The sequence below is a fragment of the Echinops telfairi genome, unplaced genomic scaffold (genome assembly GCF_000313985.2).
Source record: "Echinops telfairi isolate 266 unplaced genomic scaffold, ASM31398v2 ScPeMD7_15;HRSCAF=58, whole genome shotgun sequence".
Taxonomy (NCBI): Eukaryota; Metazoa; Chordata; class Mammalia; order Afrosoricida; family Tenrecidae; genus Echinops; species Echinops telfairi.
This window is the reverse complement of record NW_022103912.1, coordinates 2,401,254-2,425,350: the sequence shown is the minus strand read 5'-3', so window position 1 is coordinate 2,425,350 and position 24,097 is coordinate 2,401,254. Positions and strand designations below refer to the sequence as shown.

At 44.1% G+C, this 24,097-nt stretch overlaps 1 protein-coding gene across 2 annotated transcripts in view; it reads right to left on the bottom strand.

Moving 5' to 3' along the window:
* The window catches only part of SCTR (secretin receptor), a 235,272-nt gene that overhangs the window by 57,485 nt on the left and 153,690 nt on the right, over positions 1–24,097 (bottom strand). For both annotated transcript variants that reach the window (XM_045287429.1, XM_045287428.1), the window contains exon 2: positions 7,937–8,057. In XM_045287429.1, coding sequence (XP_045143364.1) covers positions 7,937–8,057 — 121 coding nt within the window. The remainder of the gene's footprint in view (positions 1–7,936; positions 8,058–24,097) is intronic.

The following is a 24,097-nucleotide window of genomic DNA, read 5'->3' as shown; positions in this document are numbered from 1 at the left end:
ATAGGAACTGGAAACAGGGAATCCAGGGCGGATGATCCCTTTAAGACCAGTGCTGTGAGTGGCAATACTGGGAGGGTAGAGGGAGGGTGAGTTGGAAAGGGGGAACCAATTACAAGGATCTACATATAACCTCCTCTCTGGGGGACGGACGACAGAAAAGTGGGTGAAGGGGGACGTTGGACAGTGCGAGATATGACAAAATAATAATTTATAAATTATCAAGGGTTCATGGGGAAGTGGGGAGCAGGGAGGGAGGGGGAGAAATGAGGAGCTGATACCAAAGGCTCAAGTAGAAAGCCAATGTTTTGAGAATGATGAGGGAAACAAATGTACAGAAGTACTTGACGCAATGGATGGATGGATGGATTGTGATAAGAGTTGCATGAGCCTCCAATAAAGTGATTTTTTTAAAAGAATGATCAATTTTTACATGTGTAAAATGCTGCACAGTGAGCGCAGATCGGGAGTGGGGAAGGTGAAGTTGTGGATGCAGCAGGGACGGTCCACGGCAAGAGAGGGGTTTGGCTTCAGGAATCTGAATCTACATAGGAAACTGGGGAGGGTTGTTAGAGAAAACCACGTCACCGTCAGCAGGCTCCTCCTGGCCGGGAGTGGGCAGCCAGCTGGACAAGGACAGGAAGCCCTCGTGTTGAAGGTCAGGGAGTAAGACTCAGAGAGGGCAAGTGCCTTGCTCAAGATCACCCAGCTCACAAGTGATGGAGCCAGGACACGTGGCCAGATGGGTTAGCGTGCCAAGGCTACACTTCTCCGCCACCACTCTCACCTCTGGAACACTCCTCTTTCACCAGCCAGCTCCCTGCGGTTATCAACTTCTGTAAACAGATTAATAAATAGCCCGGTCCCGGAGCAAGACATGCAGCTATTAGGGTGACCCTGAAACGCTCCCACAAAATGCCAGGAAGGCCTTGGCCACCTCACCCAGAGTAGCCGGAGTTAATTTTTTATTTATGGTAAGTGTGCCGGGCTCAGGGACAGGTCCCTGAGTAGGGTTTCCTGTGCCTCGTCTGGTGTTCAAATATTAACCTCCTCCCTGTGGAAGCGCAGGCAACTTAACCATTAATCCCCAAAGGAGACTCCACCTAGGCCCCTAAGGCCACTCTCACACTCAGGACAGACATCTGCTAAGGACAGAGCCAAGAGATTTCAGGAGGTGGAGGGCCCTGATCCAGCAAACAGGGCCTGGGTGGAAGGTCCAGGGCAGGATTGTCTGGGGCCTCCTTAGGCACCCCCAGATGTCAGGGAGACACGGGATTTGTATGAGGCTGGTAAGTCACTGGATCGATCACCTCCCTTTTCTTTCATTCTGAAAGGACCCGTTGGCTGAGCCACCCCGACAACTCTTGGCTCCTGCCATTGCTTCTCTTTCCAGTCTTCTATGGAGGTTTTCCCGAGGTATAAATCCCTTGGCTTTGTTGTTGCACAGCCTCAGCAGGGTCCTGGGCCTTCCTCTGACATGCGGGGGGGTAGGGGGGGCATGGGGGGGGCAGGGTGTTAGCAATAGTTTTCTAAGACAGCAGAACCCTTTCCTCAAATGAAACCTCTAAGAAGTCCAATATGCAAAACGGGTACAAGTAACCTGAACCATTTAAGGTAGGGTAGGGTCACCAGCAAGGCCCTCCCGGGGTTCCGCTGTCAGAGTGTGACAACTCAAACTCAAACCAAACTCCCTGCCATAGGGTTGGTGCCTTCTCACAGCGACCCTGTAGCCTCCAGTCTCTCCATGAGATCCACCACAGTCCTTGTCTCACTCCGGGAGAGCCAAACTAGATTAAATGTATATCTATACAGCTCACTCTCAGTCCTGGTGTACATTAGCACCACCTGGGAGGGCGCAGGCCAGCTCAATGAGCAGACTGTTCCGGAGCAATTATCCTAGAACGTGGACACGGACCTGTTTAAAATGCCCCAAAGAAACAGGGCATTTCTTACAGCAAAGAGCTCTCACGACTCTATCCTAGACCCTTGCTTTGACAGGCTTTGGGATGGCATGGTCTACTTGGCCCTTCGCCCATGGGAAGCACCTTTCTCAGGGACTATCTATTCCCTCTTCCCCTTGGTTGAAGCCTGAAAGTCACAATCCCCAGCCAGGATATTGGGAGACTGGACTCTACCTGCTCGACCCACTAGGCACTCAGCTAAACTCACCCGAGCCTGCCTGGGAGTGGCTCCAATGACTTTCTGCTGTCGCCTGAGTGGATCTGCACCTTGCACTGCGAGAGCTCAACAGAAACATGAGGACATCCCCTGCTAAAGAGTCACCAACCTGTAGCTACATCGGAGAGGTCACTTCCAGGACTTTTTTTTGGCGGGGAGGGGGCAAAAGGAGAAAGCTCTTGCTTCCCACCCTTCACCCCAGGCCAGGCTTTGCAAGGTCTCCCTTTACAGGACACGGGCTGTACTACTTTCCTCAGCTAACCCGTGACAAGCAGGGCAAGCTGGGACCAGTTCCATCCACATCCCCGTGGGCCTTAGTTACTTCAAAAATGCCACCTCATTTTTTTTAAAGTTTCATTGGCCTATAATTCACATATCCTGCAATGTCATTGCTCAATCGCAATGTGCTGATAAAGCTGTTTAGAAATAAATAAAAGCCAGGCTCTTGTTAAAGGAGCGAGAAGAGTTGTGCCATCATCATCATGGTTCATTGCAGAACACTTTCTTCTCTTACGCACTGTTAGCTCCTCATTTCCCCCACCCTCCACTGCCACGCCATTGGTAATCCAGGTACCGTCTCCAGGGTTTCAGATAAGAAAATCACGCAAAACACACATACAAACAACAACGGTGACAAACCAGCACAGAAAAATATCCATCAAAAAGAAAGCAGAAAATATTAAAAACAGAAACAACTTTAAAATGTTTCAAAAGAGAGATGAAATGACAAAGTGTTCAATGTTAACCTAACTACATCTGCCCTAATCAACTTCACAATGCTCTCTGTCCAATAGCAAAGCTAGCATATCCCAGGACCACGGTCTGAGGGGATTCGTGGGAGGCTGAATCTATGTGCAGACCCTGGCAATGGACTTTGGGCTTCTACTGTCATCCATAGCTGTTAGATTTCATTCACAATTCTTGGACCTGACAGGGGGAGTGCTTGCTTGTGGACTTAGTTGACTCCTCGCTTAGATGGTTGCCTGTTTTAAGACAAGTCTTAGGAATGTAGATGCTATTTTTTCTGATAGCCAGGCACCATCTGGTGTCTTCTCCACAGTTTGCTATGACACCCAGGTCTTCAGCAATCTCTTCATGAGGACTCCACGCTCTTCATGAGGATGGAGTAGAGCCATGCCATAAGAACTAATTATTCTCAGATTGAGGCTAGGATTCAGTTCAAACCCCAAATCCATACATATAGCCATGGTTTATATATGGCTCTGGCTTACTTTAGAGACATTATTATTTTATGATAGAGAACATTATCAATAATCCCCCCTGGGGCATAAGGTGATTCTATTGATAGTGTCATTAATTTAGCCAATGGTATGGCATTTAAAACACTGTTGAGAAAAAGGAAATTATACGTGTCTAGGTTGACTTTTCAGACAGCAATACTGGAATTCCTGCCTTTTACAGATTAAACATTTAAGTGACTGGACACTAGTTACACAAACAATGTGGTTAGTGGTAGGGAAAAACTATCAGTAACGCTCATTCACAGAGGCTGAACCATGGCTACCAGACCAATACATACATGTCATAAGAGAGCAAAAAAAGCATTAAAATACTAAATATAGTCCACCTCATTTCTGACTCTCCTTGGAGTCAGTTTTCTCTTGTTTTTTCATTTCTTCTTCTCAAGCCTTGATCTCATCCAAGTATCTGCATTCTCTTACTCCTTGAGTGTCAGTCAACAAACATATTGAACCCTCAGTCTGTGCAGACCCTGGGCAAGCCATGGAAATGAGGAAAGTACCCTTCAGACTGGGGCAGGGCAGTCCAGCAAACACATGTTTATAGTGCTGGCCAGGGGAGAGAGTGAAGGGAGAAACTATGGACCCGCCATGAACTGAGATGGCTAAGCCAGTGGGGCAATGGGCAGTAAGGTAGTTTATTGTGCCAGCCTGGCCGATAAACACATGTGGGGTTAATTGAAGGGAGGAGAGATAAATAGCTCAGTGAGCCTCGCCTTTCGAGTTCTCGGGTCTCTTGCTTTGTGATGGTCGCACCAGGGTGTAGCTGCCTTAGCCAGTTCCCTGCTTCAGCTGGCAAGGCTCACTTCCTACAAGACATCCCTGAGCAGAGGCCACATGAACCTACCCCAATGCAGCCTTGGGTGCTGGAGCAGCCGTGTGGAGACCCCTGCCAGCATTGAGATGCTTACATGTTCACTGATTTGGCTTTCCTCCTGCAGTCGGCATCATTGTGTCTGTTTTGTGAGATGGAGGAGGACTTTGTAGATTGGTGTCGGACCTATGGGTTAATGTTGGACTTGTGGGCTTGGGCAGCACTGGGTTGGGATGTTTTCTTGATGTGCACTTACCCTTTATATAAAACCCTCTCTTATACATGAGTTTTGGTGGATTTGTTCCTCTAAAGTCCCCAGACTAACACAGGCAGTCACAAAATCCTTTCCGGAAGTGTCTAGGAAGTGCCTAAAAGGTGAGGGCGGTTAGCAGAGAGGAGAGAGAGAATGGTACTTTAGCAAAGAGATCAGCACGTGCAAATGCCTGGAGCCATGAGAGAGCCCGACAAGCCCTTTGGCTGAGTCAAGTGGCAGCACTCAGGATGGAAACATGGACAAGGGCCAAGTCAGGAGCTAGAGAGATATTAGGAAGCAAGGAACATTTTAAACACATCAGATTCTAATATTTTAAAATAGACATCCCTTATTTTCAGTGTGAACTACCATTCACTGTCATCTTTCCCAGAAACTTGACATTCGGAGCCTCATGTTTCAGGGCAGAATAAAGACCCTGTCACTGGAATTTCAGGCATTTGCCTTGGACATTGACTCACAGAGAAGCTGCTGGCTTTGCTGCCTCCAAGTTTGGCTGTTTGGGGAACTTACTCCCCACCTGTTCAACACACTGTTTTTGTAACAGCGGGAGGGTCCAGGAAACCAGCAGAGTTTGACTCAACCATGCCCACTAGGAGTACCAGAGACCACCGTTTGCCTTCCCACAAGTAGCTTTTGCAGATACTTAAGGGAAGAAGAGCATCAAACCTTGGGCAACAGTGCAATTTGGGGGCCGAGGACCCAGTCACCCATACTGTCCTCTTCCTTCACGTGGTAGATAAATGACTTGCCTAAAGTGCGTTTACAACATTGCAACTTCTTGGCCTCTGTCCACCATCACCTACTGATGTTCCTCCTGTCTCTGGCTCCTCGAGGGTGTCTACCTACATGGAAGATAAGAGTTGGGGGGTCCTCCGGGCTTATTTCTAGGCTCACAATCCTCTTTCCCCACCCACGCTCTCCTTGAGCAACCCCGGCTTCTTTCCAGCCCTGACCACTCACTCCCCTGCAGTGTCCCAACTCCAAAACTCTACCACAGACACCTGGGAATCAGCCTGTATCCTGCCCTCTCCCTCATAAGCCCAGTCATCACCAAGTCTTGTCACTGATGCCACCAAAGGGGTGACAGACCAGGAGTCCCTAGGGGGCGCGGTTAAGTGCGTGACTGCTAGCCGAATGACGGATGGTGCAAGGCCATCCCGAAGTGCCTCTGAAGACAGGCGGCAGCCTTAAGCCCCCACAGAAGAGTCCTGCTCCATAGACGGGAGGTTGTCACGAGTTAGCATCAGCGTGGCTGCGACAAGAAACTCTCTTCATTGTCATTACCTCTCACATCGCTCTGCCCATATCTCCAGGGCCTTTGACTTTTCTGTGGATGCCAGCCCTCTTACAGCTGCCACCCCCTAAATCCTTTTGTCTAGGAGCCCTTTCCCCATTTTTCTTTGCCCCCCACCCCCATGGATAGCAGGTGGGGATTGCAAAGAAATGAATGAAACAACAACAAAGAAATGAATGTCCATTCCTCAGGAGTAGATCCAAGTCTCATTGACAGGGAATTGATGGATTAAAACAGCTCTGTGGCCATCAAGTTCCAGACAAGGAGGTATCTGCTGAACCACCTGCAGGATTTGAGGAACATATCGCTTCCTGGTTGAGCTCAAGCTTCCTCCTCTCCTTCCTCCTGGCAGAGGCTGGGCGCCGTACTCTCTGGGGAGGCAGTCCTCTTACTACCTCTTACTACCATGAGAACCAAAGAGGAGCATTAAGCAGAAAGACACTAGAAGGCCACTTGAGTCTGATGGCATCTTGGGACTTTGCACCAGTGCTGGACTTTCGTAAGGTGTGAGGACAAACTCCTATTTGGTGAAGCCAGCCTGTCAAGGCGCTACCATGTGCAGTAAAAAACATCCTCAAGTGATAGCAGTGTGGTCCACAGTCCTATTCTCACCATCCTATCCTTTATTCTCATGTGTATGTAGGGACTATACATGTTGAACGAATGTTCAGTTTCACCCCAACCTCCTAAAATAGATGCAGAAGCTGAAGCCAAGATATATTTAGTAACTTATTCAGAATTACAGTCTAATTAAAAAACTTACATTCTTTTCTTAAAACTCCACTTCTCCTTATCCTTAGATATTAAGAAAGGGTAGAAAGATAATGAATAGTTAAATACTAAATTGTTATTTAGATGGTTGGTGTATTAGTCTAGTTACTTTGGAGAAACAAATCCACAGCGACTCATGTATAAGAGAGAGTTTTATGTAAAGAAAAGGTGCATCACGAAAACATCCCAACCCAATGCTGCCCAAGCCCACAAGTCCAACATTAACCCATTAACCCAACACCTGTCCACAAAGTCCTCCACCTCACAAAACAGAGGCAATGATGCCGACTGCAGGAGGAAAGCTGAGTCCGTGAACGTGTAAGCATCTCAGCACTGGCAAGGGTCTCCACACGGCTGCTCCAGCACCCAGGGCTGCATCGGGATAGATCCATGCGGCTTCTCCTTGGGGATGCCTTGGAGGAAGTCAATCTTGCAAGCTGAAGCAGGGAACTGCTAAGGCAGCTGCACCCGATGCAACCATCACAAAACAAGAGACCCGAGAACTAGAAAGGCGAGGCTTCACCACCCATTTATCCCTCCGCCTTTCAACCAGCCCCACATGTGATTATCGGCCAGGCTGGCACAATTAACTAACTCAGTTGGTTATTAATAATACTTCTGAGCATTTTCCCATAGTTGATCTCATTTGTCACTTCACTCCTGAAGCAGGCAGTATTACCTCCATTCTGTATAGTGAGGACCTGAGGCTAAGAGGGTTAAGTAATTTGTGCACGATCATACAGCCTGTTGGTGTCAGCCAGCATTAAATCCCAAGGTTTCCTAACCTCACACTGTCATTCCTACTTCACTCATCAAAGGTGACAGTAAGCCATTTGCTGTCAAGCCAACTCCAGCCCATTGCAACCGAATGTGTCAGAGTAGAACTATATACCATAGGGTTTTCAGTGGTTGATTTTTCCCAAAATATATCACCAGGTCTTTTTTTTCCAAGGTGGCCTTGAGTGTGTTTGGGTCTCCAATAATTCAGGTAGCTGCCAATCACTTACCCGTTGGCTCCACCCAAGAACTTCAGTGAAGATGATAGACAAAATAATTCTCACTGAACCCCTACCTTGATGAAGTAATCATACAGAAAGCTGTCAGTAAGAAAACATTGGCTCCATCTACATTCCCAGAGAGAAGGATGCGTGTCATGATTCAGCTGTTTTAGCGTATGTAGACTGTTCTCCACGATCATTCAGTAACCCCATCACTGTGATCTGGCTACATGAAACTGGCTCAGCTACCAACAGTCTCATTGTAGTGAAGGAGATAAGATTTCCTTGATCCAATGGCACTGGAGATGGTACAAGCCCAAGAGTGGTCGTCGGGATAAGGTGGGCACATACCTGGTGTTGGCTGCTCCATGGCCAGGCCTTCTGTCCGCTCCCTGGCGAGATCCCGCAGGCACTGGTCTCGTTCTGCCCACAGCACCTGGAGCACATCACACAGTCTGGGATGGCTTCCAACCTGCAAGTCCAAAGCCGAGAATGCTCATCATTTCCACTTACTCCGTTTTACCACAGGAGAACTTCCAATAAGCAATCACGGTGCTACTCACAGGGGATTCAAAGTGAGGAAAGCAAAGCATTTGTCTGCAAGGGCCTCGTCATCTGCAGGGAGGTGTAGACAGTCCTTACTCGGAGAAATTCAGAAAATAATAGGAACTCTGGGATGTTTAAACCAGCTTGTCTAATGCAACATTTGCCTCAGTGTATCAAGGCTCCTGAGTCCAGGGAACTTTTCGCTTTCTAGACATCTTACTATCAGTCTGTGAGACTTAATTTATCCCACTCCAACTTTTCCAAGCCAACACCTGAGCCTTTGAAAGCTCAGTATTGATTCAGAGAAGTTCTTGGAAACCTACACTTAGCCTTCTCTCGGCCCCTCAGAAGAGAACAGATATCTAACATCAGTGAACAACAGATTCCAGAGAGGAGGAACTGGCAACAGCCCCACCTTTCAACTCTTCCTGGAGTAGATTTGCACAGTGTGGATCCATTATTCTATTTGTGCCCGAGCCAAATATGTACCGATATGTGGATTGGATAAATAAATGAATGAACAACTAAATAGCTCAATAAATTGAACTCCTAATGCCCTTTTTATAGGAATTTTTATTTTAATCCTCACTCATCTGTCAATTTGTCATTCTGTGGTGGCGCATGTGAAGTATTTCACATTCCAATAGGGTCACCATGATGGACAGGTTTCAGTCGAGCGTTCAGATGAAAACGGATGAGGACAAAGGAATAGGCAGTCTGCTCCTGGAAGATGAGCCACTGAAAACCTTGTGAACAGCAGCACAGGAACGTAAACTGGAGTACCAGAAGATGAGCCTATCCAGTTGGAAGGCCCTCAAAAAATTATGGATGAAGAGCTGTTGCTTCTAAGTAGAGTCAAGCTCCGTCTGCACTCCAGTGTTCATCTCTGCACAGTTCACAATCGCAAGGAGCTGGAAACAACCCAAAATTCCATCAACGGACAAATGGATGGACAAACTGTGGTACATACATACAATGGAGTACTCTGCATCCCTAAAAAGCAGTGATGACATCCTGGCCCACCAAGCCCCGAGGACCATATTCCTGCTGAGACCACCCAATGCACAGAGAGGACCATAGGGCTGGCCCCACCAGGAGACAAGACATCCCTCACTGACCCATAGCGCTACGAGGCGCAACACTGGAGGCACAGCAGGAATTGTGCCTGATCTGACCCCACCACACTGGGGTGAAACGCTAAGGGTGTGCAACAGAGAAGCAAGGGGATCCCTGGGAAAAACCAAAAATAGACTTTGGGGCCAGGATATGGCACCCCACCAGACTCGACAAGAAAACACACTTAAAGGTCAACAAACAAACGTGGAACTATTTATAGGCTTTTCTTTTTGGCTTTGGTTTTTGTTGTTTTGTTGTTGTTATTTTGTTTTGTTAGTGTCTTGTTTTTGCGTTTATTAGTGTCTCTGAATGTCTATCTATATAAGATAGGCAGTATAAACGATCTGGAAGAGAAAACAATAGGATTGACAGTTCCGGGGGACATAGGAGAGGGAGGCGGGGAAAGAAAGTGGGTGTTAACAAACCCAGGGACAAGGGAGCAACGAGTGATCTAAAATTGATGGCAAGGAGGGCATAGGATGCCTGGTAGGGCTTGATCAAGGGCAATGTAACCGAAAGGAATTACTGAAACCTGAATGAAGAACCAACATAATAGTGGGACAAGAGGAAAGTAAAAGGAAGTAGAGGAAACAACTTGGAGGCAAAGGGCATGTATAGAGGTCTAAATACAGGCATGCATATTCGTAAATATATTTTTATATAACGATAGGGAAATAGATCTATGTACATATATTGATATGTTAAGTATCAAGGCAGCAGATGGACCTTGGGCCTCTACTCAAGTACTCCCTCAACAAAGAACACTTTGTTCTAATAACCTGGCATTCTGTGATGCTCACGTTCCCAAAACAAACACTGAAGACAAAATGGATACATAGCAAATGTGGTGAAGAGAGCTGATGGTGCCCGGCTATCAAAAGATATGGAATCTGGGGTCTTAAAGGCTTGAAGATAAACAAGCGGACATCTAGCTGAGAAGCAACAAAGTCCATATGGAAGAAGCACACCAGCCTGTGTGATCATGAGGTATCGAAGCAATATTGAAAGAGTCTTGGGACAACCTATTGAACACTGTAGGAAGCACCAAAAGAAGATGGGAGCAATACACAGAGCCACTGTACCAAACAGAATTGGTAGATAGACAATCACTTCATAAAAGGTAGCACATGATGCAGAATTGTTGAGATATCAGGAAGAGACAAACCAATCAGGGTGCAGTGTGGCACCGTTGAAACATACAACTGTTCTTTAGTTCTTTCATGCTTCCTCCCCCCCACCATCATGACCCCAACTCTACCTTACAAATCTGGCTAGACCAGAGCATGTACACTGGTACAGATAAGAACTGGAAACACAGGGAATCCAGGACATATAAACTCAATAATGAGAGTAGCAATACCAGGTGGGGAGGGGAAAGGGGGGGGAATAAAGGGAGAACCTATCACAATGATATACATATAACCCCCTCCCAGGAGGACACACAACAGAAAAGTGGGTGAAGGGGGACAGTGGTTGGTGTAAGACATAAAAAATATATTAATTTAAATTATAAGGGTTCATGAGGGAGGGAGGGTGGGGCAGAGGGAAAGATGAGCTGATACTAAGGGGTCAAGTAGAAAGAACATGTTTTGGAAATGACGATGGCAGCATATGTACAAATGTGCTTGACACAATGGAAGGGAGGTATGGATTGTGGTAAGAGCTGTACGATACCCCCAAAAAACTGATTTTAAAAAGTAAAGTCCAGCTCAATGATATCAATGGATGAAAGCTTTCAAGATACTCATTTGCTGACGGGGTACTATGCAAAAGGAGAAAAAACAACTGCAAGCACCCATTAGTCATTCGAATGTGGAATGTATGAAGCAATAATCTAGAAAAATCAGAAATCATAAAAAAATATATATGAAATGAAACCTATAAGATGGATACCCTGGGCTAGTGAGCTGAAATGAACAGCATTTAGTCATCTTTAATTGTACAGTCATATGGTTCATTATGTCAAGGATGGCAAGATTAAGAATGGCATCCTTAAAAAGCACATTTCAAGAACTGTCTTGAAGTACAATGCTGTAGGTGATAGGATGCTCTCTATATGCCTACCAAGCAGGCAAGTTAATACAGCTGTTCATCAACTTTACTCATGAGTTACTGAAGTAAGTGAAGAATAAATTGAAGAATTTTACCACTTTTTCAGTTTGAAGTAGAGCAAGCATGCTCTCAGGATAACTACTGGGGACGGGACAGCAAATATTGGAAACAAAGAACAAGGGTCAGTAAAGGGGAAATTTGGTCTTAGTGATAGAAATGAAACTGGAGATTGCATGGTAGATATTTGCAAGATCAACAACTTCTTAATGGCAAATACATTTTTCAACAACATACACGGCAACTATACATGTGGACCTCCCCAGATGGAATACTTGGGAATCAAATGGATGATATCTATGGAAAGAGATGACGGAAAAGCTCAGAATTATCATCCAAAGCAAGGCCAGGGCCTGACTGTGGAACAGACTGTAACTTCCTCATATGCAAGTTCATGTTGAAACAGACTCACTGGAACAAAACCATGACCCTGAGTATACCCCACCTGAGTATACCCCACCTGGGTATACTCCACCTGAGTATACCCCACCTGAGTATACCCCACCTGAGTGTACCCCACCTGAGTGTACCCCACCTGAGTACACTCCACCTGAGTGTACCCCACCTGAGTGTACCCCACCTGAGTGTACCCCACCTGAGTATACCCCACCTGAATTTAGAATGCATCTCAAGAACAGGTTGAGGAGCCTCTGAAGCTTGCTCCTTAACACAGAATTAAAATGAGATGTGCAAACACTTGGAGTTAGAAAACTAAAAGATAAGAACACGCTCAGCATACCTCAAGCTGAACAAATTCAAACCTTGAGTTGCAATATAGAAAGAGTTTATAGGCAACATATTGAACACTGTAGGAAACATCAAAAGAAGATGGAAGCAAGACAGAGCCACTGTCCCAAAAAGAATGGGTAGATAGTCAACCATTGCAAGAGGTAGCACACGGTTCAGAATCGATGACATTTAAGGAAGAAGTCTAAGCTGCAATCAAGGCTTTAGGGAACAAGAAAGCCCTGGGACCGACAGAATACTCACTGAAATATGTCAATCAACTGATGCGGCGCCGAAAGCATTGCCAAGTCAAGACCGAGAAATGTAGCGACTGGAAGAAGTCCCTAGTTGTGCCCATTTGAAAGGAAGGTGACCCAACAGAATGCAGAAGTTATCAACTAACATCAGTATCCCATGCAAGCAAACTTTAAATGAATATAATTCAAAGACGGGTTGCAGCAAGACATCAACAGGAAGTCGCCAGAAATTCAAACCAGATCCGGAAGAGGAGGTGGGATGAGGGATATCATTGCTGATGTCAGTTGAATCTTGGCAGAAAGCAGAGAATACAAGAGAGAAGTTTGCTTGTGTTTTCCTGACTATGGAAAGGCATTCGACTGTATGGATCATAACAAACTATTGATAGCCTTGAGAAGAATGGAAATTGCAGAACATTTCATTCTGCTAACATAGAACTTGCAGACAAGTGTCTCCTAAAGTGGGTGATACCACCCCCCACCCCCCTTGGGGAGGCACTGGAACAATCTAGGAGTGCTACAAAAGCAAATACCTACATTTCATCCTGGATTATGGGCTTTAGGACAAAATTTTTTCATTGCCAGGGGCCGTTGAGTAATTTTTTTCTGAAAAGGAGGCAAATGGTCAAATAAGTTTGGGACTCTATCCTGCAGACCAAGAAGCCATCGTCACAACAGATGGAAATCGTGCATAAATTAAAATCTCCAAAAAATGCCCATGAGGTTGTATCTTTTCATGGTCTATATTCGATCTACATGCTGAACAAATAATCTGAGGATCTAGATAATATTAAGAAGATTGAAGAGTTAGGATTAGAAGGCTCAGTAACAATACATGGTTTCTAAAAGACACAACCTGGCTTGCTGAAGCCAAGAGGACTGGACAGGCTCACTGATGAAGATCGAAGACTACAGTCTTCATCATGGATTACAATTCAATATTAAGAAAACAAAAACTTCATAATTGGGCTAATAACATCACAATCAATGGGGGCAAAGGTGAAAACTGTCAAGGATTCATTTTCCTTAGATCTACAATAAACTCTTGGAAGCAGCAGTCAGGAAACTAAATAGCATAGCATTTCAGGCAAATCTGCTGCACAAGACCTCTTTCGAGTGCCGAAGAGTGAAGACATCACATTAAGGACTCAGGTGTGCCTGAGCCAAGCTCCGGCATCATCAGTCTCCTAATGCGCAGACGAAAGCTGGACTACGAATAAGGACACTCTTAGAAGAATTGACACATTTGAATTACGATGTTGGTGAGAAATATTGAGAGTACTATGGAATTCCAGAAGGATAAGCAAACCTAACTTAGAAAAAGTACAGCCAGAATACGTCTAGTTCTATGTGCTTTGGCAGGTTAGTGGGACATCATGCTTGGTAAAATAGAGATTCCATGAAAAAGAGAAAGAGGTTCGATGAGATGAGTTGCCACCATGGCCGCCGGCACACCCACGATTACGATGAGCGCTCAGGACTGGGCAGTGTTCCACACTCCAGTGTGGAGTTGTAGGCGTTCGAGTCTACTCAAGGCACCTAACAGCAACTAACAACGACAAAATACGACAGAGCCTTTTCACATACATTAAATTACTTCGTTCTCATCATACCTTTACAAGAGAGGGGGGAAAGGCAATTGAGAGCTATCGTGGGTAAAATGGCCAAAGTCCTACACCAAGATTCCCGGTTTCAGGGCATCGGTCTTCGGAAAGGTCAAGCGCCTTCCCATCCTATTGCCAATGTTGCAATCGTATATTTTCAGGTGGTAATAGCCCACGTGGCATGATGGATTATAAGCTGGGCCGCTCACCACAAGGTCAACAGTTTGAAACCACAGCTGCTCCACAGGAGAAGGATGAGGTTTTGTACTTCTATAGAGTTAAATCTTGGAAGCCCACAGGGGCAGTGCTACCCTCTTCTATATGGTCCCTGAGTAGAATTGACTCGATGACAGTAGGTTTGTTTGTTTGTTTGCTTGTAATAGAAACTTAATGAAGCAGGGGAAGAAGCCCACACACGCACACAAACTTCTATGCCAAAGAATAACAGCTAAGGTGGCACTGTATTCCAATGATCCCAAAGGAACACATAAAGCACCTTCTGATTATTTCCTACGTCAGCCTCCCATGTATTATTACTGTTCACTAACGCCTAAAAAGATACGCCGTCAGTAGTCGTCCTTCAACTCCCATTTCCTGATCTCAATTGTCTGGGTGTGTGGACCCCAGGAAATACGCAGATCATGTCATCTGGCCGGACATGACAGAGAGCTGCTGTAGACATGCCTGGCTCTAGGCAACTTTAAGGTCACATCCGATTCATTTGTTTCCACCTCCTTCCTCAGCCTTTCCATTCACTTTCACCGTAATCACATTAGTTTTCAAAGCTCTTACATCGAAACAAGCAGTTTCTCTAAAAATAGCGTGTCACTAAAGGGAGGAAGTATGCATCCCACTTCCAGGAAGACTGGATGAACATATTTCATTCCTCCCATCTACTTCTACAACATAGGGAGCATTCATGGATTAGTAGGTTACCTGTTTGCTACGAACCACAAGATCTGCAGTTTGAACCCACCAGGTGCTCCACAGATGAAAGAGGAGGCTTTCTGCTCCCCAAAGACTCACAGCCTTGGAAATCCACTAAGGAAATGTTACTCTGTCCTATAGTCACTAGAAGCCCTAGTGGCATAGTGGTCTCAAACTGGGCTGCTAACTGCAAGGTCAACAGTTCAAAACCAGCAGCCCCTCCAAGGGAGAAAATTGGGGTGTTCTACTCCCTAAAATAGTTAAATTTTCGGAAACTCCTAGGGGCAGTTCTACACTGTCCTATAGAGTGGCTGTGCATCAGCATCAACCTAATGCAGCAAGTTTGGGGTTTGTTTGTATACAGTCACTATGGGTCAGAGTCAGCTTGATGGCAACTTGCTTGTTTTCCTTTACTTCCACAACGAAAACTCGGAACTTAAATATAAAACAAACATAAAGATGCTGGACGGTTAGGGAATCGAAGGTAGACCAGCTAGGGACTATAGGGTGCAGCCATGACATGGTGGAAGCTTCTCTGAGTTTTCTGTTTATCAATTGTAGCCCCCAAATGCCAAGGCATGCAAACCAAAAGAGCCCAAACAAAAGCTTGCTTTCTTGGGCCAAATTACTAGGGAAGAGGGGAACACAGCTTTCAGACATTAACTGCTCAACTTCCGTTAAATACTGCAGCACAAAACTGTGGCCCCTTTACCCAGGACAGCCAATGTTGAATTGGGAACCTTGACCTCTAGCATTGCTCAGCAGTAATAAGGCTTTCAGAGTGGTGCCAGAGAAGGCCAAAACGTTTTATCCTTGCCACAGGGGACTGAGGCTCCTCCACTGAGACCTCATGAGGAGCTGTAATAAGGACCTTCCAGGTGTGACAAGGTTCCTACTTCCCCAAGTAGGGAGGCTGAACTTCTAGTTCCACCTAACAGGAATAAGAAATGCTATCTCCACCCTGTAAAAATAAGAAGAGCCAACTAAAGGAGAAAGTGTAAATAAGACTCAGAGTCTCATCATATTTTTGAAAACACAAAGCTCAGATTGCTTTTCATATGAAGAACCAGGCAGATATCAAAGGCGTAAAAATACTCAATTGTTAGATATCAACACTGGGATGACAGATGTTAGAATGATCTGACAAAGATTTTACAGCCATCATCATAAAGATGCTTCCATGAGCAATGATGAGCTTGCTTGAAACAAATGTAGAAATGTCTCAACAAGGCAGCAGAAGATACAGAGAATAATGAAATGGAAAGTCTATAACTAAAAAAATATAATGATCAAAATAAGAAAGGTTCGTGAAATGGGCTCTACACAGAAAGGGAGGGGGGGTTGGTAGACAGTAAAGGAATCAATGATGTGGAAGATAAAGTCATAGAAATTACATAATCTGGACAATAAAGATCAAATAGACAAGAAAATAACAGACCCTTCCTTAGGGATCTTTAGGACTGTAATAAAATAGCTGGCATTCATTCAGTCAGTCTGATGAGAGGAGAAAAAGAACGTGCCTGAAAAACTTGAGGAAATAATGATGGAAAACATCCAATTTGACAAAACATCCCAATTTTGCAGACATGTGGTTCTAAATGTATGTAGAAGAAATACGTAAGCTTATAAATGGAATGATGAAGGGTATAAAGAGGTAAGATTTCTATACTTCCCTTGAGTTGGTAAAATAAACATGCATAGGCTATAATAAGTTACGTGCATACATGTACAATGAACTATCTACGGAAACCATTCTTTTAAAACTATGCAAAGGGACTTCAAAAGTTTGCGAAAATTTGTCATTATCTTTTCAATCCATTTGTTTACAAACTTTCTGAAGCTCTCTCAAAGAGCTACATGAAAACCAAAATACTGAATGAAAAAGCTATAGATCTACAAAGCTGGTTTGTTTGTTTTTTTGTGGGGGTGGGGGGGCAACCAAAATAGTAAAGCACAAGAGGTTAGGAAAACAAAAATAGAGGAAACAGAAATCCAAAAATAGCATAGTAGATAGGATCTCTTAATATCAATAATTACATTAAATGTAAATGGTCAAAATACGTATATTAAAAGAGAGATTGATATATTGAATAAAAATTCATGAAACTCAATTCTAGCTACAAGAAATTTACAAGTGTCGTGCTTACCTAATCTCCTATCAACTTGCGTGAAAGGTGGAGTCTAGCCTGTCAATGGGGTCATAGACAAAGAGGCCTCTTTGTGGGCATGGCCTTCTCCTGAGGATTCTGGGAACTCCTGTCTTCCTTCCTAGAGGTGGCGCACACTCTCTCTGCTTCATTTTCCTGCTGACAAGTCACATGGAGCTACACTGATGGAGCAACAGCCCTGAAGCTGCAGGAGCCACATGGAGACCCACGCCAGTGCTGAGATGCTTCCACTCCACTGGATCTACAAGACTTCCCACCCACTCACCTGTGATCTTCCTGCATTGTGTCATTGCATGTGTTGCATGAGTCTGAAGAGGAATTTATAGACTGGTATTTGACATATGGGCTAATATCGGACTAATGGATTTAATCATGTTTTCTTAATATGCAATTACTCTTTGATATAAAGCACTTTCTTATACACATTTGAGTGCCTCTGGATTTGTTTCTGTAGTCAAAACAGACTAGCATAGCAAGTTAATGCTAAAATGGTGGGAAAATATATATACCATGCAAACATTAATCAAACCAGAAGTGACTATGTTAACATAAGATTAAGTAGGCTTCCCGGAAAAGACAATTACTTAAGATAGTGATACTTAATAGTAACACTATAATTTAGTGATACAAATATCAACCCACTCAAACGACATATGGAATTTTTACCTGGAGTTTAACCCTCATTGTTTTACTAAGCAGTGATTAGTAACTTTAGTTTTTAATCTGTATAAGTGAACTTTCCATGTATTTTGATCTAAAAGCTTTCCTATATATTTATGTTTTCCTATTCTCAATAGGAAAACATAAATATATTTTTATATATATTCTATATATAAATTCTATAGCAATGGCTAGATTGATATTATTATTAGAATTACCAAATGTCTCGTGGAAGTTATCTACGTATATTATTTCTCAAGAAGCTAATAATGTTGCCTCTAAAGTGCCTCAAAATATAAATTCATATATTTTGAACTTGCACTTAGTTGTAAGCCCTAATCTAAGAACAATTAGTTCTTATTATTTGGCCCTACTCAATACATGCCCTCATGAAGGGATCATGTAGTGAAGAAGCCAGATAGTGCATGACTATCAGAAAGAATAGCATCTGGGGTCCTAAAGGATTATCTTAAAACAAGCCATCAATTAAGTGAGTTGTCATCCAAGTCAACACAGAAGGAACACACCAGCCGGTGTGATCCAAGGATTGTTAATAATAAAATCCATGATTAGAGGAGGGAAGTGTATTAAATTTTGAGTACTTTGTTTGCAGAAGGCTATGGATGACAGTGAAAGTCCAAAATCCATTTTCAGAGTTTCCACCCGGATTGTCTGTTGAACTTCCTCTGACCAGGAATGTGAATATTCCTGCCCTCAAGTAGAGTCCATCAGAAAGTGGATTTCCTCTACTCTTTGACCAGCCCGGAGAAGGGCAATCTCCCTGAGGTAGTTAGTTTATTGTGCCAGCCTGGCCAATAAACACATGTGGGATTAATTGAAGGGCGGAGAGATAAATGGCTTGGCGAGCCTTGCCTTTTTTGCCTTTTGCTCTTTGATCATCGGACCAGTGTGCAGCTGCCTTGCTTGTTCTTTGCCTCAATTTGCAAGCTACACTACCTGTGGGACACCTAACCTGTGGACTGTGTCACTGTAATTTGAGGTTCAAGAATTTGAAGGTTCAAGACCTGATTCGCCATAACATTGGAATTTACATCTCTTGAGCTGGGGACAGTCGAACCCTGTCATCTGGCTGACTGTTGGTGTTTGCTGCCTGTGCCCAGATAGCCTGAATTACTCTACAGAGGACTACCCGGCCACCCTCAAGACTTGAAAGACTGCCAGTGTCTCACAACTGTCTCATGGGAGTGAGTAGCACTGAGCCATTTGTACTGCTTTATAATTTAATTAACTGTTTATTTCTTATGTTATACATCTCTCTATCCGTATAAAAATATATAAAATTATTAGCATTGTGGTTTTGTTTCTCTAGAGAAACCTGTCTAACACATTTGGTATCAGAAGTGCTTCTAGAGAAATAAAATCATAAATATGGGCTTCTTAAATTGGCTCTCCAGCCTGATTAGTCTTAAGAGCACTAATAATGCTACTTCAATGTCCCAAAGCATGGATAAGTCTGCATCTCTTACTAATCCCTGGTGTGAAATAGCAAAGCTAATACCTACAGTAGCACCACCGGTAGATGGGGTACTGGTTAAAGGAGAGGCTCTAAGTGATCGTATCTTTGATATTTTCCAGTTTGTCAGGGTGACAAGTACAGGGAAGCTGGTTGGCTGGTCCTTCTTCCAATGGAAAGTGATATTAAGGAGAGGGATGCTCTCAGAGCCTCAGAAGCATGCCTCAGGTGCAGACTAACAGTTTGAAAGCTTCAATCTGTGCTACAAAGGGGAGTTTTCTCCCCTCTAGTAATAGAGCTGACATTGCTGAGAACCAGGTGCAGAGTCTCATTATGCGAGGGGCTGAATTACAATAGTAGCTGAATTGCAGATCTAGAGCAGTGTCTGATACCAAAGTGAGGACATTGATCAGGAAAAGTTGGGACCCTGAAACATGGGATGGGAACATGGGCTGATGATCCAGAAGAGGAGGATATTGAGCCCCTAGAAACAATTGACCCACCCCAGTCAATAGATCCGCCCCTTCCAGCTGAAGGTATTAATTCACTATCAATAAAACAGAGAAGGGCAATCTCCCTTAGGGGCTTATCAAGGTGAGTCTTTACTGGAGATCACTACACTGGGGGTCATATAGTCATAGGTCATGCCCTGACAGCCTTGGACTTGTAAGCTTCTGTCTAACATAATGTACATGCCCCAAGCATGGGGACATGTCCTAGTCATGATGTGGAAGTCCTACCAGTAACTATGATGTATTGATCTTCTACCAAGCAAGTTTGGGGACATTTTTTTTAACCTCCTATGTCCTTTTTGAAGCTTTGTATTTCTGCAAACCCTTGGACCCCACTGTGATCTTTGCTGATGGTATCCCTCATCTAAATGATATGCCTGTGTATCCTTATGTCCTTATCCCATTTAAGACCTAATACTTTTTTTAAAAAAGGTTTTTCTCTTTAAAAAAAAAAGGTATTTCTACAAAATCATGGAAAATTTTATTTAATAAAATATCCAGATTTGGGGGAAAGGGACACATGAACCCTAAATGTGTGTGTATCAAGCAACTGAACTGTGAAATGTGGGAAGCAAAACTGATAGAAGCAGCAACCGACAAATCTACAATTGTACCTTGAGACATTAAGACCTCTTCCTCCAAAATGGATGGAAGAGCTACAGACAAACTCAGAAAGAAGCTAACACTACCATCAATGAGCAGGACCTAACTGACATTTATAAACCCAATATACATTCTAAATGAATTACATGCTCCTAACCTGTATCCACCAGCCCCTCCATCACTTCATCAAAGAAAGACGAGGCTTTCTGCTGTGGTGAAGGTTTAAAGTCTTCAAACAAACTGCCCTGTAGGGACACCGTGAGTCAGAATCAACTCAACAATAGTGGCTGGACCCAGAGAATATGTAACAATGGCACCATATCATAAATCAAGGATTTTTAAAAAATCATTTTATTAGGGGCTCATACAACTCTTATCTCAATCCATACACACATCAATTGTGTAAAGCGCATTTGTACATTCATTGCCCTCATCATTCTCAAAACATTTTCTCTCCACTTAAACCCCCGGCATTAGGTCCTCATTTTCCCCTCCCTCCCCGCTCCCCCCTCCCTCATGAGCCCTTGATAGTTTATAAATGGGTATTTTGTCATATCTTGCCCTGTCCGACGTCTCCCTTCACCCACTTTTTGGTTGTCCGTCCCCCAGGGAGGAGGTCACATATAGTTCCTTGTAATCGGTTCCCTCTTTCCTACCCACTCTCCCTTTACCCTCCCTGTTTCGCCACTCACACCACTGGTCCTGCTCATCCGCCCTGGATTCCCTGGATTTTCAGTTCCTATCTGTACCAGTGTACATCCTCTGGTCTAGCCAGACTTGCAAGGTCGAATTCGAGTCATGGTAGTGGGAGCGGGGAGGAAACATTTAGGAACTAGAGGAAAGTTGTATTTTCATCGTTGTTACATCGCACCCTGACTGGCTCATCTCCTCCCCAAGACCCCTCTGCAAGGGGATCTCCAGTGGCCTACTAATGGGCTTTGGGTCTCCACTCCGCACTCCCCCCATCATTCACTATGGTAAGATTTTTTTGTTCTGATGTTGCCTTATACCTGAAAATCAAGGATTGAAGGCCATAAATCAAGGATAAGAAAATTGATAGGGCCTGATGACACAGTGATTAAAAAAAAAAAAACACTTTCTATTGTGATTTAAAACTCTACAGAGTAAATTGGTTTTCCATTCAACAATTCATACATTGATTGCAGTCCCCACGATGTACCAGCACTCTTCCCACTTCCGCCCTGTGTTTGACCATCATTATTCAACCTTCTTTCCTGTCCTTTCCTATGTTCAAGAACTTTTGTCCATAGGCAAATGCTGTCCTTCTGATGTTGTACAGTTGTATACCTCTTGGATGGTATTCTTCCCTCCAAGTCTGTGTGTTGTTTGGCTGAAAGCTGAGGAGTGAGTACAGCTCCAGGAGAGAACGGTGGCTAAGGGCCATAGTCTTGGGGTTCCACCAGTCTCCCTCAGACCAGTCAGCCTGGTCTATTGTATGATTTGGGGTTTTGTTCCTCTTTGTTCTCCCGCTCTAATCAAGACCCTCTTTTGCGACCCCTTTCAGAGTAATTAGCGGTGGGAGCGGGGCACCATCTACTTCTTCTGGTCGCAGGGTTATGGAGGCTAAGGTTCACTGTGGTTCATTCATCCTCTGGACTAAACGTTCCCATAACTCTTCTATTTTCTTCACTCTTATTTTATGGTACTTTTGTGCTGTCTCCGGTGAGTAACAAAGAGCATGAATGTGTGTGTGGTCCTAATGAAAATGTCAGCAGCTGGAACCCAGTAGTTGCTCCATGAGAGAAAGATGTGGCAGGGTGGTTTTTTTTTTATCATTTTATTAGGGGCTCATACAACTCTTATCACAATCCATACATATATCAATTGTGTAAAGCACATTTATACATTCAATGCCCTCATCATTCTCCAAACATTTCCTCTCCACCTAAGCCCCCGGCATCAGCTCCTCATTTTCCCCCTCCCTCCCCGCTCCCCCTCCCTCATGAACCCTTGGTAATTTACAAATTATTATTTTGTCTTATCTTGCCCTGTCCGACATCTCCCTTCACCCACTTTTCTCTTGTCCGTCTTCCAGGGAGGAGGTTATATGTAGATCCTTGTAGTCGGTTTCCCCTTTCCAACCCACCCTCCCTCTGACCTCCCAGTATCGCCACTCACACCACTGGTCCTGAAGGGATTATCCACCCTGGATTTCCTGTGTTTCCAGTTCCTGGATTCCTTGTGTTTCCAGTTCCTATATGTACCAGTGTAAATCCTCTGGTCTAGCCAAACTTTCAAGATAGAATTGGATAATGATAGTGGGGGCGGGGTGGGGGGGTGGCGGGGAGGAAGCATTTAGGAACTAGAGGAAAGTTGTATGTCTCATAGTTGCTACATCGCACCCTAACTGGCTCATCTCCTCCCCGAAACCCTTCTGTAAGGGGATGTCCAGTGGTCTACAAATGGGCTTTGGGTCTCCACTCTGAACTCCCCACCTCATTCATTATAAGATTTTTTGTTCTGATGATGCCTGAGACCTGATCCCTTCAACACCTCGTGATCGCACAGGCTGATGTGCTTCTTCCATGTGGGCAGTTTGTTTTTATAAATATTTACAACCTTGAGAATACTGTGGGGCAGTTCTATTCCATTGTACAAGGCATCAAGTTTTGTTTTGTTAAAAGAATGGAAATCACACAGAGTGTGTTTTCCAATCACAATGAAATAAACTAGGGTGAAAGAAATAGATGCAAATATGTCGAGAAACAACACAGGGCTGACTAAAGGATTGCTACAAAATCATATAAGCTTTCAATAAATGAAAATATCAAAATGTGAAGCTTTCGTTTCTCAGCCTACTCTTCATCTATGGCTACACACTTCTGAAGGCAATGTTTCCATCTCCGTGAACCTTCCCCACCAAAATTCTTTATGATTCTACTTAGTGCAATGACAAAGTAGCCATTTGGGCATCCTCGAGGTGTCCCTAGAGTTTAGTTAACAACATGAAGTCTAAAGGAACATGATCGGGGCTGTAGGAAGCATGGGTCAAGTTTCTCCATGCAATTCTCATACAATGGCCTCCAAAAATTAGTGGACGCCTTGTGGTGATGGAAAAACAAATTTCTCCGTGCAACTTCCCGGGCCCTTTTCTCACAAGTGCAGTTTGACCTTTTATGGACATCCAGATGACAATTCAGACAGATCAACAGGCCGATCACCTTAAGAAGAGTTGCAACAATCATCGCCACAATCAATTTTAGAACATGTTCGTCCTTCTTGTCCTCCTTGTCATAAGCTTTTCCAACCTTCCCCGCCCTCCCCTGCCACACCATCAAGGAACCAAACTGTTAGGTCACCTTTCTTGGGGACAGGTACAAATCTGGGTCTCTTCCGATCAGGTGGCCAAATAGCGAGCGATCTTCCAAATCTCGTTGCATAGTCAAGTGAGTGCTTCCAGTGCGTCACGAGTTTGTTGAAACATCTCGGTACGTGTTCCATCCGTTGTTGGAGTCTTGTGTTTGGATAATGCTTTCAGTACAGCTTGAAATTCTTCCTTCAGCACCATAGGTTCTTGTTCCTGTGCTACCTCCTAAAATAGTGGAATGTCAACTAGATCTTTTTGGTTCAGTGACTGTAAATTCTTTCCATCTTCTTTGGATGCTTCCCACATCATTCAATATTTTGCCCACAGAATCTTTCAGTACTTAAGGTGTAACATTTTTCTGGAATACTTTGAGTTTCAAATACAGTGAACCCTCGTTTATCGCGGTTAATCGGTTCTAGACCCTACTGTGATAAATGAAATTCCGCGAAGTAGGATTCCTTATTTGTAAATCAAATATTTTC